The sequence below is a fragment of the Grampus griseus genome (genome assembly GCF_964374135.1).
Source record: "Grampus griseus genome assembly, chromosome: X".
Classification (NCBI taxonomy): Eukaryota; Metazoa; Chordata; class Mammalia; order Artiodactyla; family Delphinidae; genus Grampus; species Grampus griseus.
The window spans coordinates 130417385-130434997 of NC_138999.1; the positions used below are offsets into that span (position 1 = coordinate 130417385).

Below are 17613 nucleotides of genomic sequence, written 5' to 3' on the forward strand. Positions count from 1 at the left end.
CCCCCAAAGGTCATTTGGAGGGTGGCACTCCAGAAAACCTGTTATCACAAAAGTGATGGTCAAAGTCACAGTAGAGAAGCATGCCCCTATGGTTATTGATAAAAAGTAGTAGCTGAATGAATGAATACATAAACTGCTATAACCAGCTCAGCCTCATAGTTGTTCTGAAGACAGATTTCTGGCAATTCATTCAATGCATTTATTCTTTCAACTAATAATTGAGTTCCTACTATATTCTAGAAACTGCCCTAGGCACTAGAGATGCAGTAGTTAACAAGACAGACCATGGAGATCACATTTAGAGACATTAAGCATGTAAATAAAGAAAGAAGAAAATTGTAGGTTGTTATAAATGCTATAAATGATGATGGCGTGCTAGAAAATGATGAGGCAGGAAGCAGAGGACACTTTAAATATGGTAAACTAACATGTGGTTGAAGCAAAGTGAATGAGCAAGGGAATAGTAGAAAATAAGGTTATCGAGGCAGGCAGGGCACGTAACATGTAGGACTTTGTAGGCTACAGCAGTTTGGATGAATTTGGAATTTAGAAGAAGCAGACTTGGGACTTGTTTTGGAGGAAGAGTGTAAAAAATATTAATAAACAGAAACATCAATTAAATAGAGTTGGGAGACCAGAAGGGGGCGCTCTCACACCCTGTGACAATAGCAGAACCCAAGGGGAAGAAGACGCCTCATCTTTCCTGGCAAGGACTCAGCCAATGAGCAGCCACAGACTCTTTGTTTACTCTAGCCCTTCCAACTTCCTTTTCCCCTCTATAAACTGTGTTCCTCTCCCTTTGCTATTCAGGGACTTGTTTGTAGCTTGCCATGGTTGCAGATCCCAGATTGCAATTCTCTGCTGATCCTGAATAAACCCATCTTTTCTGGAGAAATATCTGGTGGTCTATTTATTTCAACAAGGTCAACAAGTCAACAAGACTTGCTCATGGGTTGGATATTGAAGATGGGGGGAAGGAAGTGAGAGCGCCAGGAATGACTCCTGTGATTTTGGTTTGTACAAGTGGGTGGTAGTCAGGCCATGGCACAGAAAATTTAGAGGAAAATCAAGACTTCTGACTTATATACATACTAAGTATAAGATGCCTACAAATGGTTTTATTGAATGGACTGGATCCAATGGGATGAAAATATGACATAGGCTTATTTTTCATAGTTTTTAATTGTATGTGGAATTTCCCTTTGTTGCATTGTGAACAGTCCCACTTTTTTCCGGTAACCTTCACATAGTCAGAGTATCATTTTTAGGTACTAATAAATCCAGTCTGGTCTAACATCAAATTTTTGATGTCACCTGCAATTTAAGGGTCCCTCCCTCCTCCAGTTCAGTTCTGAAACAGGCTCAGAAACCTGTAATGGGAAAAGGAAGTTTGGTTGGCAGCTTCACTGCTTTCTCATTTTACTGCCTCTGGACTTTCTAAAGTTGGAGCTAGTGGACAAAGGACAAGTGCAAAAAGAGACATGCTGACAAGATCTTTCTTGGCTTTGGTACCCCCTGGATGTGGCACATGCCAAAATTCTGGGTCTTTCTTTCTTAGAGAACTTATATGAGTTCTTTAGAGACTCTCTCCCTCTCAATATGGCGACGCCCTACTCCACCTCCCCCTGGCATGGGATACGCCCTCTCCAGCTGTCACTTTATCTCTCCCCTCAGTTTCTGCTTCTGACAGTGCAATCACATAGACCTTTTCTGTTGGGATCACCTAGCCCTGGCAGGAAGTCCTCTCAGGCAGGGTCTTCTTGAGGCGAGTCTTGTCCTATGACCTTCCTGGTCTCACACGTAACAGTTGCAGTGCAGTTAGCCTCTGCTATAGCCCACTCTCCTTATTACGCCATCAGGGGAAGCTCCCCAACACTCTGGCATTGAAAGTTTTTCCAGATAAAAATCAGGCACTAGTCAGTATCTTCCAAGCTCCAGAAGAACTATGTCAAGTTTTCTAAATGATTCTCCTGAAGCCTCCCTCACTGCAGCTTGACATGAGGGAGAGGCCGCCCTCCCCCCATGGGAATATACAAAACACCAAAATGCTTTCAAAAGAAATCCTCAAGGGGACTTCCCTGGTGGCGCAGTGGTTAAGAATCCGCCTGCCAGTGCAGGGGACATGGGTTCCAGCCCTGGTCCAGGAAGATCCCACATACCACGGAGCAACTAAGCCCGTGCGCCACAACTACTGAGCCTGCGCTCTAGAGCCCGCGAGCCACAACTACTGAAGCCCACGTACCTAAAGACCATACTCTGCAACAAGAGAAGCCACCGCAATGAGAAGCCCGCGCACCACAATGAAGAGTAGCCCCTGCTCGAGGCAACTGGAGAAAGCCGGCACACAGCAACAAAGACACAAGGCAGCCAAAAAATTAATTAATTAATTACATTTAAAAAAAAGAAATATTCAAATCTAAACTCTTTCATAAGTTCCTAACCTTCTTTTATATAGGCTGGAGGTATATGATGGGCTAAAGGTTGCTGAACCAATTTTGGACCACTACCTGACCAAGTCCTGAATAGGTGGCCTGATATCTCTCTTTAGAATTTGGGGGTACTTGTCACCTATAATTCTGAGCAATCATTCTAAGGTAGGAAATGTCTCATCTTAACATCTTGTTACATGCTTATTTGACACCTAAGTGGAGGTATCAAGCAAGCAGTCTGAACTAGAGATATAAACTTTGGACTTATTGGCATGTATGGTATTTTCAAGCCATGAGACTGGATAAGATCAGCTAGGGATTGGAAGCAGAGAGAAAATAAAATGAACCCAGGTCCAAGATAAAGGGCACTCAAGCAGAGGAGGAGGGCCCAGTAAGAAGACTGAGACCATTCAGCCAGTGTATTTCCCCGAGAGGTGGTAATAAGGGAAGCCTGGCCAAGGAAACTGCAGCCCCAAGACTGGGGAATCCTTGCAAGGAAATAAGATACCCAGTTTCATAACAATGAGTCAATATTGTTTGCATTACCCATCCATGGTGGCCTGGGCTTGGCAATGTTGAAATGCTGATCCATGAACTCTACAAACACAGTCTTTTTGTACATGGCTGAGGTGTTGAATGGAAAAGATCTTGGCACTCTAGGAGAAAACCTGTGTGAAAAAAGGAAAAAGTCATTCATTTTGGTTGACCCTTCTTTGAACCCACTTTAAAAAACAGCTATGGGACTTCCCTGGTGGTCCAGCAGTTAAGACTCCACGCTTCCAGTGCAGTGGGTTCAGGTTCGATCCCTGGTCGGGGAACTAAGATCCCGCATGCCGTGTGGTGTGGCCAAAAAAATAAAACATAATTTAAAAAACAGCTGGAAGTAATGCTTCCATCCCACTCTCCTCTACTGTTAACAAGGCAGATTGGAAGCTGTATATGAAGTCACAGAGAAAACTGCTGCCCCCCAAATTAGAGAGACAGGTGAATGCAGAGAATCACAACTGACTAGAACAGAAACCTTCAAGTAGGAATGCCTGTGGGAACCAGTGCTGTAGTAGGAAATAAAATAAATAAATTTTAAAAAATAATAAAAATAAAAAAAGTTAAAATATGCCAGAGCATTCTGCTCTTACGCCTGCCCTCATGAGAAATTATTTTACCAGAGCTTCTCATTCTGGGACTTTAATCACAGCTTCATCTGCCTGGAAGAAGGAAGATACCCAACATCACCCTGCTTCTCCTTCCATGTAGAGGAAAGGAAATACCCAACTCCAGCCAGCCTGTGTCAAGGGGTGAGACTGAGAAGCAGTGGTGAAGTCCACAGTCCGGGGGCACAGGCTCACTGAAAGACTGAGACCTGATCACAGGGCTATAGAGCACTTCCCCACACCTCACCACCACGTTACTAAAGGCCTAATTTACCGAAGTTCCTTTTATCCAGTACATCACATCCATCGTTCAACAAAAACTTACAAGGCACACTAAAAGGCATTAAAAAAGAACCCCACAGTTCATAGAGACTGAACAAGCAGCAGAACTAGAGTCAGATATGACGAGAATGTTGGAAGTATTAGACCAGAAATTAAAAAAAAAACTATGACTAATATGTTAAATATTTTAATGTGAAAAGTAGACAACATGTAAGAACAGATGGATAATAGAAGCAGAAAGATGGAAATTCTAAGAAAAATCAAGAAGAAATGGTAGAGATCAAAAACACTGTAATGGAAATGAAGAGTGCCTTTGATAGGCTCCTTAGTAAACTGGATATTGTTAGGAAAACATCTCTGAGCTTGAGCATATGACAACAGAAACTTCCAACACTGAAAAGGAGAGAGAAATTTGCTCCTCAAGGGCTATAGATCATACCCTGAGTCATATCCCTGAGTTGTTTTGCAGATACTAAGACCCCCACCGGGCGGAAGAAGGTAAGGGCGTGCTGACCATCGGCGTGTAGACCCCAGACCACTGGAACCAGAAGGCTGATGATGTTGACTCCCTCCCGAAATACCACCTGGTTACCTTACCACCAACCAGTCAGAAGAACGTCCATAAGCTGATCAGGTATCCCGCCACCCCCTCCCTCACCTTGCCTTCAAAAGCCCTTCCCCGAAAGCCAGCGGGGTGTTCGGGTCTTTTGAGCATATGAGCTGCCCGTTCTCCTTGCTTGGCCCCAGGTTGGGCGTCTTGCAATAAATGCTGCACTTTCTGCCAAGGAAACTGCACCAAACAACCAAGTAAACGGAATGACTTAGCCAGTCGATGTTAGCCAGCCTCAGTCGTTGGCACCCCAATGCTGCCAAGATGGACATATAAATGGAGGAGCCATGATGGTGACTGTGCGTGGGCTCAACATCATGGACTCACCAAGGCTGATCTAGCTACTGCTGTTGTAAACGTCCAGCTTGCCAGGGACAGAGACCAACACTAAGGCCCTGATATGTCATCATTCCTCAGGGAAACTATCCAGGCACTTGGTGAGCCTCGGTAAGCTGAGCCCCAGTGAACTCCTCCCAATAAACTTCCCGCACACATACATACACAAAAGAAAAAAAGCAGACAATCCTTTTTTTTTTTTTTGAAATTTGTGTGCTTAAAAAGCTATAAAATCACCCAAGGAAACACAGAAGTTGTCACTACTTGCACAATGTTGGTTGGCAACATTCTTTTTCATCCCATGTGCTTTCAGATAATTCACCGACAGCTATAAATTTGTGGCAATGCTGTCACCCGTGATTAGCAGAACCCCGCTCAGAACGACCGAAAACTTAAAAGGCCCCCAAACGGTGCTTCCCAGCGAAAGGGTAGGCGTGAGGCTGTCAGAGCTCTTTCGTGAGGCACACAGTGGCCCTCCGCCCACCCAAACTGCGGCTATGCTAAGGCGAAGCTGGTACCCAGCAGGGTGGAACCATCTGGTAGGTCCCCGAGTTTGTGCCCCTGGAGCTCTGATGAGGGGTGTGGCCCAGAGACGTAGGTTTGAACGGCTCTGGTGAAAAATAAAAGTGCATCGAATGGCAGACAGAGCAGACGCTGCTATGCGAGTTTCTGGGAGTCGCACTCAACACGAACGGCAGGCGACGGTGGAAAGAAGAGGCACAGACACAGGTAGACACACCAGACAGCCACTTGCAGAAGGAAGCCCTGTGAGCCCTAGACAGTGTTGAAACCAAGGAGGAAGGACAAGCCCAGGAAAGGAGGGAGACGCCCCTTCAGAAGACACAAGGCTTTGGCCGAGCCTGAAAATGGTGAGCCGGCACCTAACAGTTTAGCAGCTCTTGCTTCACATGAAGATTGTTGCAAGCACGAGAGAAACTGGCCAAGCGACAGTCACAGAGGAAGACCTCAGCAGCCTTGGAGGGATGGAGCAGCAGATGGACTGAAGACACTCCTTCCAAGTGTGCACTGTTTTGCGTACACCTCTCTCAAGGAGGAGGCAAAGATGAGACTGACTTAATTCTCTCCTCCCTGACAGCCCTCCCCTCCCAGGGAGCCTTGCAGCTCACTCAATCCCAGGGTTTCCAGGACACCCGAGAAAGCACGTGCCGGGAGCAGCTCGGCCAGCCCAAGGCCAGGACAAGTGACTCTATGTACTGGCTGAGGGCCAGAAGCCAGCGTACTGATAAGGAAGCCCTTCCAGTAAAAGGAGCTGATTCACGGAGGCAGGCGTGGGGATCTGCATGGACCAGAGTGCACGAGCAGGCTGAATGAGCAGATTGTCAGAGGCCCATCTCATCTACTCGTGCTACACAGCCACCTTTACCTCAAGTCACACCCACAGTCATGTGGGGGGTCCCTGACGACCAGTTGCTGGGGGTGGGGGAAGAAGCCTGAGATTATGTACAGTTGGGTCAGCTTGGTATTCAGGTACGAGCCAAAAATTGACTGCTGTTGTATTACAGCCCCACTCAGGGGTGGATTCAATAGACAATGGTGAAGGATAATCTCCCGGTGGGCCAAATTCTGGCTAATGTTGGTTGTTCACTTTGAGCAGAAAGAGAAAACCGCCCAAGGTTCAAATATATACAGACTAATGGACAGCAGCAAATGGCTTGGCTGGCTGTTCAAGGGCCTAGAAAGAAAAGGACTGGAAGGTCAAGGACAAGGATGTCTGGGGCGAAGGCATATTAGTGAGTGGGTACAAAATAAAAAACCTTCATGTCATATGTTAATGCCATCAGAGAATAGCTACTGTGGAAGAAGTGCAAAACAATAACAGACAAAATGACTGACGATTACCATTAGCCAGCCTCTACATGGGCCATCTCAGTGCTGGCAAGATGTGAGCCAAGCGGCTGTGGAGGCGTGGAGAGAATGAATGCATGGACCCAAAAGCAAGGGTTCCCACTGACTAAGGCTGATTTAACTTGTGTTGCCTCCCCAAATCCAACCTGCCAGCAACAGAAACCAATGCTGAGTTCCTAACTGGGCACTGTCCATCATGGAGACCAGCCAGCGATTCGGTGGCAAATTGCATTGGATCCCTTCCACCCTAGAAGGGCTGGCTCTTCATTCTGAAGAGAAGAGACATGTATTTCAGGGATATGTTAGCTTTCCTGCCTGCAGGGCCTCAGCCAGCACCACTGTCTGAGGGCTCACAGAGGGTTTGATTCACTGATGTAGGATCCCATATGGTATCATATCAGACCAGGAGACCACTGTACAGCAAAGGAGGTGCTGGAGTGAGCCCATGACCATGGCATCCACTGGCTTTATCAGATGCCACCCCATACAGAAGCTGCCAGACAGAGAGAGCAATGGAATGACCTCTTAAAGGCACAGCTAAAGCTCCAGCTTGGAGGCAGGGCTCCATAAGGATAGAGGGTCAACCTCCAAGGTGCTGGATATGCATTGATTCAAAGATGGTTCTGTGGCCCCAATGAGAACACACGGGTTTAGGAACCAAAGAATGGCAGCAAAAGAACCTCTCTTCCCCCGTGACCCACCCGGGGAGTCTGCGCCGCCCACCTCCACCTGCAGCTCTGGGCTCGGCAGTGTAGAAGGTCCTCACAGCACAAAACACAAGAGTCTCACTGAGTGAGAAGCAGGGGCGCCGCCTGGGCACCTGGGGCTACCGTACCCAAGGAGCGGCGCGCCAGACGAGGAGCCCCCGGGGCACGACCACCAGGGGGGAGGGCTGTCTCACGCGAAGCAGGCAGGAGTGGGTCACACCCCAGGGCAGCCACACCAGGTGAGGGGCGCGATGAGACGGCCCCTGGGGCCTGGAGAAGCTGCCCCCGATGCAGGCGAGCACATGGACAGTGAGTGAGCGGGGGCTGTGATGGCGATGGGGAGGGGGCGGCCCGGAAGGTACTCGAACCCGGCCACCTGGGGGGTGGGTGCTGCTGGAGGACAGCCCTCAGCTCCGGTATCTTCGAGGAGCGGCCCGCCGGGCTCATGCCCCGCCCACAGGGCCTGGACTCCCCTTTTCCAAAGCAGCCCACTGGCCCTTCTCAGGGAGGCCACGCCCATTCCCAGAGCAGACCACAGCCCCTTTCTGGAGCAGGTCACGCCCCCTCCCCAGGATAGCCACGCCCCTTCCCAGGATAGCCACGCCCCTTCCCACGAGAGCCAGTGCTTAATGACTGATCAGTACGGAGACACAGGGGGCCTGGCCGCGTTGGCCCAAGTGGGACAACGCAGAAGGGTCATTCCCGCTCCAGAGCTCCTTGTAGGGCTGGCCTGCACTGCGGCCCAGCTTCTCCCTCCGCCCTCCCCTGCTTTCCCAGGTATTGATCCCAAGAACACTCTAAATAAAATTCCTGCACGTTGATATCCATCTCACAGTCTGCTTCTGGGGAACCCAGATGGTGATATTAATTCATATTTAAATGTGCTGTAATTTCATCCATCTCTAGAAATTTCCATGGCATTAGCCTAGGTATAGACCTACATGGCTTTTAGTCATTTAACATTATTTGATGCCTACATCATTGAGTATACTCCTCCCTTCGGTTCATTTGTCCCATCTCCTGGCCAATTTGAGACTATGCCCTTCCACAGTCATCAACTCATCCCTAGTTTGTTCCCTTCCCCTTTTCCCACTCCATCTCCTTGGTTCTCCTGAGTCTACCCTACTCAGTTTCTCCAAAGTTTCCATTGGTTTCTAACAAGACTCAGACCCATGTCCAGAGATAGGTATTTTGACATACACTAGCACAGTACTTTCACTTTAATATTTATGACTAAAATGAAAATATAAGACATAAAAAATGTTTACTAGATCAAGAGCTTGGACGAGCAGAGAAGGAACAGGATCACGAGCACACAGAAAACAAATTTTTCTCTCTCTGAGGGAAGAGTGAAAACCAAAAGCCAGATAAAAGATCAAGATTGTGAGACAGAAACAGAAGGCCTAGGCCCTAGTCAAGTGGGACGTGATTTATGTCTCAGATTCAGGGTAATCTGCACAGTAAGTGACAAAATGTTCCCGGGTTCACAGATTTTACTCCTTCCTAACTTATGTGGGTTTTTTGTTTGTGTATTTCCCTTGAGGTTTGATATATAAATCTTGCCAAATATATTTGGCAACAATGTCCTTGACCTGAACTGTTCTTTCACATTTTATCTAAAACCAATCGGAAAACCTATTATATTCCCTGACCCTTGCTTAGAAGAAGTTGAGCAGCTGCAGGAATAGATAATACAAAACTGAATTTTCCCAGATGTTTGTTTCAGACCTTGGCAGAGGTTGTCAGGATGTGTCCAGAGTCAGCTTATCCTGTTAATCAGTATCAAAATAATCTAGACTATAAAATGGTGTCATCAAAATAAAAATTCTATCAACTTTTTCCTGGTAAATACATGTGACTGCCTATAAAACAACAGAAAGCTAGATAATAAATCATTTTCTCCATTCAATTCAATTTTACACTTGGTCTATTATTCACTATACCTCAGCCTGCGTGTTAGATGAAAACTATAATACAAGCACAATGTATTAAGTACAAATATTTCAATATTAATCTTCAAAAAGACCAACATTAATGGATAAATGGTCAATGGTTCATTTAGATACCAGGCTACCGACCATCTGGGCCTCTACTTCAGGATCATTAACACTGCACAACCACAGGCTTGGATCGCTTCCTTAAACCATACACAAAAGTTAACTCAGTGTATCAAAGAACTAAATATAAGAGCTAAAACTACAAACCTCTTAGAAGAGAACAGGTGTAAATCTTTGTGACTTTGGATTTGGCAATGGCTTTTTAGATATGACACCAAAACCACAAGCAACCAGTGGAAAAAAGAATAGATAAATTGGAGTTCATTAAAATGAAACTCTTTGTGCTGGGAGAAAATATTGAAAACAGGTATATCTGAAAATTCACTTCTATCCAGCATATACAAAGAATTCTCAAAACTCAACAATAATAAGACAACCCAATTTAAAACTGGGCCGAAGATTTGAATAAACATTTTATTAAATAAGATACAGGAATGGTCAATTACACATGCAAAGATGCTCAGCATCTTTATTTATCAGAGAATGTAAATTAAACATACATAAGATACCACCACATAGTCATTAAAATGACTAAAATTAAATACTGGTGACATCAAATATTGTCCAGTATGTGTTGCCACTGGCACTTCCATGCATTGTTGGTGAGAGTACAAAATGGTACAACCATTCCAGAAATCTGTTGGTAGTTTCTTATAAAGTTAAACATGCATTTCAGCATGATCCAGCAATTTCACTCCTAGATATTTATGTAAGATAAAGGAAAGCAGATGGCCACACAAAAACTTGCAGAGGTATGTTCATAGCAGGCTTATTTATATTAGCCCCTGGAAACAATCCAAAGGTCCATGTGGCAGGGAAAAGATATACACATTGTGATATATTCCCATAATTGAGTAGTAATCAGCAATAAAAAGGACAGAACAACTTCATGCAACAACCTAGGTGAATTTCCAAATCACGATGCTTAAGATAAAAAGCCAGACACTGAAGAATGCACACTGTATGAATCTACTGATATAAAAGCCTTGTAACTCCAAAAGCGCATCTGTAATTCCAGAAAGGAGCTTATTGCCTGGTGCCAGGTAAGGGTAGAGAGACTCACTGAAAAGTTGCAGGAGGGTTGACTAGGGTGGTGGTTATGTAACTTGTATGCGTTTGCCAAAGCGTATCAAACTGTACATTTGAAAATCTGTGTGTTTCATTGTATGTAAACTACACCTGTGGTAGGCAAAATGTTGTTCCTCGTGACCTTTGCCGTTTGGTGTTATGCTCCTGAATATGTTCTGTTAGACAGATCCAAAGCATGAAACAGACTTGATGCACTCTTGCTAGCATGAAGATGGAGGGTGCCGCATGGAAACTGAGAGAAGGAACTAAATTCCAATTCAGCCCGGAAGTGGATTCCCCTACAGAGTCCCCAGTAAGGAGCAAAGCCCTGTCAACACCTTGATTTTGGCCTTGTATGATCCTGAGCAGAGTAACTAGTTGAGCCCACCTGGACTTCTGACCCACTGAAACTGTGAGATGATAAATGGATGTTGTTGCAAACTGCTAAGTTTGAGGTAATTTGTTACACAGCAGTAGGAAACTAACAGGATGCTCAAAGCTGATCCAAATACCAAAAAAATAACTTGACAACCAAATTAAAAATGTGATTAAAAATCATGCTTCTAAACGAAATCAAAGAGGATATTACAGACTCTACTGAAAACAATGAAAAGAAAACTCTTCATAACATAACCGATGGGATATGGAAAAATTGTTCTCAGAGAAAAACGTATAGCTTTAAATGCCTTCACTGTTAAAAACAAAGGACAAAAGAATGAGAAAAGAACATATTATTTTCCCTAAGATATTAGAAAAAATATAGCATGACAAGCCAAAAGAAACTATCATTGATAAAGATAAAATATGAAAATAAATTAAATATAAAAAATAACCAGGGACTTCCCTGGTGGCGCAGTGGTTAAGAGTCCGCCTGGCAATGCAGGGGACACAAGTTTGAGCCCTGGTCTGGGAAGGTCCCACATACCGTGGAGCAACGAAGCCCGTGCGCCACAACTACTGAGCCTGCACTCTAGAGCCCTTGAGCCACAACTACTGAGCCTCCGTGGAGCAACGAAGCCCGTGCGCCACAACTACTGAGCCTGCACTCTAGAGCCCTTGAGCCACAACTACTGAGCCTGTGCTCCAGAGCCCATGCTCCGCAACAAGAGAAGCCATCGCGATGAGAAGCCCGGGCAACGCTACGAAGAGTAGCCCCCGCTCACCGCAACTAGAGGAAGCCTGTGCACAGCAACAAAGACCCAATGCAGCCAAAAATAAATAAAATAAATTAATTAACTTTAAAAAATAACGAAGAAGAACAAAAAAAGCCAAAAGCTCATTATTTGAAAAGACCACCCCCAACAACAACCAAAGAGAAATCCGTTATAAACTTGTTCATGTAGAAAAGGTAAATAACAAAAATTTAGGAATTTAAGAATGAGAAAGGGCAAATAGCTACAGATGATGTGGAGTAAAAGAATCATGAGAGAGTGCTATATGCAACACAGTGGCAACAAAATTGAAAAAATAAAGGAAATGATTTCCTAGAAAGGTATAAAATTATTAAAGCTGACTCCAAAAATAAGTTGAATTTTGATTTGACTAGTTAACATAGAAGAGCCTGAAGAGATGATTAAAGATATTGCAAATGTCACTTGGACCAAATGGATTCATATGTGAGTCTTATCTAACTTTAAAACAACAGATAACTCTAATGTTATTTGAGCTATTTTAGGCAATAGAAAAGGATAGAACACTCACCAATTCATCTGATAAAGCCAATAAAACTTTAATACCAAATCTAATAATAATAGTAAAAAATAAAGTTATATATCCAGAAAAAAATGAAAACAGTAATTTGAAAAGATACATGTACCCCAATGATCATAGCAGCACTATTTACAATAGCCAAGGCATGGAAACAACCCAAGTGCCCATCAACAGACAATTGACTTAAGAAGATGTGTTTTACACACACACACACACACACACACACACACACACACACACACACACAATGGAATACTACTCAGCCATAAAAAAGAATGAAATCTTGCCATCTGTAGCAACATGGATGGACCTAGAGAATATTATGCTTAGGACCTAGAGAATATTATGCTTAGTGAAATAAGTCAGACACAGAAAGACAAATACTATATATTTCACTCATATGTGGAATCTAAAAAATAATACAAATGAATGTATATGCAAAACAGAAACAGACTCACAGATATAGAAAACAAACATGGCTATCAAAGGGGAGAGGGAAGGGGGAGAGACAAATTAAGGGTATGGGATTAACAGACACAAACTACTATATATAAAATAGGTAAGCAACAAGGATATACAGTATAGCACAAGGAACTGTAACCATTATCTTCTAAAAACCTATGATGGAATATAATATGTAAAAATACTGAATCACTATGCTCCTCACTTCAAACTAACACAATATTATAAATCAACTATACTTCAATTAAAAAATAAAGCTATAGATCAATCCCACATAATAAAGGCACACAGTGTCTAAAAATATATTAGCACATAGAACCCAACAATAATCAAATTGTATGAACATTAGATTTTACTCCAAGAATGTAAGGATATTCAATGTCAGGAAGTCTACTGACATAATCTATTTGTCCTCAACATATTAAAGGCCAAAATTCATATGATGCTAGAATGCTGAAAAGCCATTACTAATGAAAATTTTATGGCAAGGAGTAACAAAGACCACTCATCAAGAACAAACAGCAAATGTTATTCTAAAAAGCAAAACATGAAGACTGTTTCAAGTAAAATCAATAAGATAAGAAAAAGAAAGGACTGATTAAACATTGGAAAAGAGCTAGAATCTGTCTTATTTTGAACATGATTCAATACACATAGAGACTGCCATGTAAAATTATTAGAATTTATATGAGAATTCAGTGAGGTAGCTAGATTTGAGATGAATATACACAAACCAATAGCTTTTCTCTATTCTGGTACTTAACATCAAGAACATAAGAGAAAACATTTGATTAACAATAGCAACGTATTTATAAAATGCATAGGGATAAATGTCCTAATAAATTACTTACACTTATTATATTAATAAAATTTATGTATAAATTTAATGAAATTTAATGAAATAGATACTAATATATATGAGAATTTTACATGATGAATGTTTTTATTCAAATCAGTGACAAAAGATGTATTGTTTGATAAACGGTGCCTTGCGATAGGCTATTAATACTTGTAAGAATAAAATAGTTCTCATAATCTAAAAAAAAGTGAAAGCGCCCAAAGAAAAATGGGCAAAACATGTGAATAGTCAAATCTCAAAATATAAATGCAGCAGTCAACAAGCATTTAAAAAGACGTTCAGCCTCATTAGAAATAAAAGGAATGTGATTATTGTAATGATGAAATATCACTCCATACCTACTAGATTGGCAAAGATTAAAAAACAAGGTAAAACTTATTGCTGATGTGAATGCAGGGAGAAGGGCACTCCTATATGTTGATGGTAGAAATGTTTGAAGAGTTCTAGCCTTTTTTGGAAATTAAAACTAAAAAGGAAATATTCCCTTCATTCTAGCAATATCCCTCTTGAGAATCTGTCCTATAGGAATAAAAGCATCAGTATGTAATGATATAGGATATAATGGCCAAAAACCTGGAATAATAGGGAATTTTATTTAGCCATTAAAAAGACTGAAGTTATGCCAACTGTCTTGGACAGAATTCTATTAGGTGTTAGTGAGTGAGAATAGTGTGTAATATCCCATTTTTGTAAAACAATGACCAAGAAAACCTTTATTTGCATATATGTGCATACGTGCGTGTACATGAATATATATTACCATACTAGGGTTACCTGATTGGGGATAATCAAGAAGGGGGTTCAAGTAGAAGGAGAGTGGGGAGCAAAGCAAAAAGAACAGAAAAGATTGTAACGTACGTATGACATGACTATATTTAATATTTACATTACCATTATATATGTATTGGGTTTAAATCTTTATAATACACATTTAAAGAAAACAAAACAAAATTCAAAACAAATGACTTCAGCATTCAACTCAATAAGCAAAAAGTTAGATCAACTAAATGAACCAAAGGAAGCTAGGAAGAAGAAATGAATTGATGAAAGTAAAAACAGAAATTGATAGAACCAAAAGATGGGTCCTGACAAAAGCAATAAAATCGAGAAACTTCCTGGAAATATTATTTATGAGAGGTAAAGAGAACATACACAAGCTAAGAATGGAGATATAACTACAGACACAGAACAGTTTAACAATATCCCAAGACTATTATGTAACTTGATACCAATACATTATCAAATCTAGGGATAACCGATTGCTTCCTAGGAAAATGTATATAACCAATATTGACTGAAGAAGAGGTAGAAAAATCTGAATAAATCAACGACCATAGATAATATTGGAAAGATTATTTAATACTACTCTCCCCAAATGCACCAGAACCCAGAAAAGATGAAAAGTTTCTGAACTCCTGGCTAATACTCTCCTTACAGCAAAATTGCATGTAATATGGATGTGTCTTAGGGCTCTTCTCCCTGTGGAAGCTGTGGGGTAGGCTGAGGGAAGTTTCGGTCTGTCTCTTATGCTGCTTGCCTCTTCGCCCTCACTCTACTCCACTCTCTAGTTTCCCGTGTGGCAGCATGTGACAAAGAGAAGCAATGGACAAAACAGCCAGAGTCACAGCCCCACCATCCTGACCGGCCCATCTAGAACAGGCCTTTACCTTGTGTCCACGTGCAGCTCACTGAGCAGTTCACTTTGCATATAGTCCCAGGACAGTTCCACCGCACCCAGGTAGTATCTTCTGATGGCACCAAAGCTGAAAGGCAAAAGGCACAGAAAGAAGCAGGTGGAGAGCTCAATTTGCATGGCTCTGATTGCTAGAAAATGTTCGACTGGAGAAACGAAAGATTAATTCTTCTCTAAAAATATCTTTGGCTCCCAGGAGAAAAAAGGTAAATTTTGTATGATTTAGTGAAAAGTCCCACAATTTTCTCAAAGGACTTTAGGGAACTTGACTGGCTGGAGTGACAGCAGCATTAGCGCTCAGCAGTGACGGATAGGATTGCTTCCTTTTTGGCAGTGGGAAGCAGCCACAGGAAGAACTGAGTAGGAAAAGGGAGGCTGAGCTAAAGCTTAACCCGTTCACCTCTGAAAGCAGCAGGGGCACAAGAATGCTGCTTTGCTCAGAACCTTTGAGGAAAGGAAAGAGGGGGCTGATGTTGTTGAAGATTCTGGAATCCACCTGCACCAGCAAGAGTAATATTCTAACAGTCTCCCTGCTTCCGCCCTTGCCCCTCACAGACACCAATGAATGACCTTTAAAACCATAAAGCGGATCCAGTTACTTCTTTGCCCAGAAACCTCCACTGGCTTCTGGCCTCACTCAGAGTATAATCCTACATTTTGACCATGGCCTAGAGTCTTCCCCATGATCTGCATGTCCCTTCCCCCCACCTCCAAGGTTTCATCTTACTCCAGCTACTGGCCTCCTTGCTCTTCCTTAAAACACCGAGCACACCCTTGCACCTGGACCTTAGCATCTGCTGTTTCCTCTACCTGAAACCCCTTTTCCCAGATAGCCACACGTTTCCACTCCCACATCTCCTGCAAGTCTTGGCTCAAATCTCACCTTCTAATGAGCTCAAATCTGGACCAGCGCCTTGACACTGTAAGTTCTCTAGCCCCACCGGCACTACCGATATCTCTCTTGGCTGCATTTGCTTACAGAGCACTCATAACTACCCAGCATCCACGTATCTATTTCCCTTGCATCGTTGCTACCTGATGCTTCTTAAGGTTGTTTACATTTGGCCTGAGTATAGGCTATATCTCCTTACATCAAAATATAGCCATGCTGAGCTCAAGCAGAGAACCTACTCAGTTTAATGTATATTAGGAGGCATGAGAGCCTCCCAAGGGCCTCAAAGTATAGGAGCTAATAAGAATCTTGATCAGGGTTTCTATAAGAAGTGTTATCACGGACAGTCCACTTCTGCACGGATAGGAATGTGTTTGGGAGCCATTGGCAAGGTATTGTCCAGCTTGGAAACAATCAGGAAGAAGCCCCTTGGGTAAACATTTGCTGAGACCTTCTCTCTGCCAGGCACAAGTTTGCAGAGATAATAGCTGGCATGTAATATATTCCAGGAACTGTTCTAAGTGCTTTCTAATGCAGCAAGCATTCTTGTCTTCATTGTACAGGTGATGAAACTGAAGCACAGAGACGTTAGGCAACTTGGCCATGGTCACACAGTTTGTAAATTGTAGCATTCATACCCATTTAATTGGGCTCCAGGAGTCTTGCTCCTAACCCTTTTACTATACGTCCATGCTTCAGAGATGAATAAAATCCAGTTCCTGTCTTCTGGGAGTCATGCTGCAGCAGCGGGGACAAAAAGGTAGATACATAGTCACAATACAGAGTGATAATTCTGTCATGAGCTTTACACATTATGTGATTTAATCCTCACAATAAGACTGCAAAGTGAGTACAGATGAACCATCTGAGGGGCAGAGAGGTTAATGGTTTGCCAAAGAGCACACAACTACCCATTTGTCCTAACCAGACAGTGTCTTAGGCACTGGGTGCAGAGCAGTGAAAAAGAAACAACTGAGAAACGGTAAGCAATACCTGAAAAACAGGAATACCTTACGTATGTTAGAAGGTGAAATAAGTACTGTGCCCAAAAGGAAAGTAAGTAGGAGAAGGGGAAGGAGGGGTGTACTAGGCTGCAATTTTAAATGAGGATGGTCATGGAAGGCGTGCCTGAGGAGCAGGTGACCTGTTAACTGAGGGCGAGAAACGACTGTGATTTGGACTGGGACGGAAGCAGTGGAGGGGCGAGCAGGGCTGGATTCATTGTGAAGGTGGCGCTTCTGCTGGTTGCTGATGAACTGGGTTTGTGGGCTTTGAGAAAGAGGAGTTCAGAATAAACAGCAAGGGTTTTGCAAAGGTGGCGTTGCCGTGAACTGAGACGGAGTAACAGCGAAAGCTGTCGCTTGGGGCTGGGGCGGGGAGGTGCGCCGCGGCACGTGGTTAAAGGGCTCGGCGGGCGCTGCGGGCAGCTAGGGCTTTCCTTTCTGAGCCCGTCTCGGTCACTGGGACTGCAATGTTTCTTAAATGTCTGTC

The 17613-nt window shown here is 43.2% G+C and overlaps 1 protein-coding gene across 1 annotated transcript in view; it reads right to left on the reverse strand.

The window, feature by feature from the left end:
• F8 (coagulation factor VIII) overlaps positions 1-15414 on the reverse strand; it is a 120526-nt gene extending 105112 nt beyond the window's left edge. The window contains exons 1-2 of the mRNA XM_082681798.1: positions 15205-15414; positions 2976-3097 (exon numbers count right to left, since the gene is read on the reverse strand). Of these exons, the coding sequence (XP_082537924.1) occupies positions 2976-3097; positions 15205-15350 (268 nt within the window). The 5' untranslated portion in view covers positions 15351-15414. The remainder of the gene's footprint in view (positions 1-2975; positions 3098-15204) is intronic.
• Between the last annotated feature and the right edge of the window lie 2199 nt (positions 15415-17613).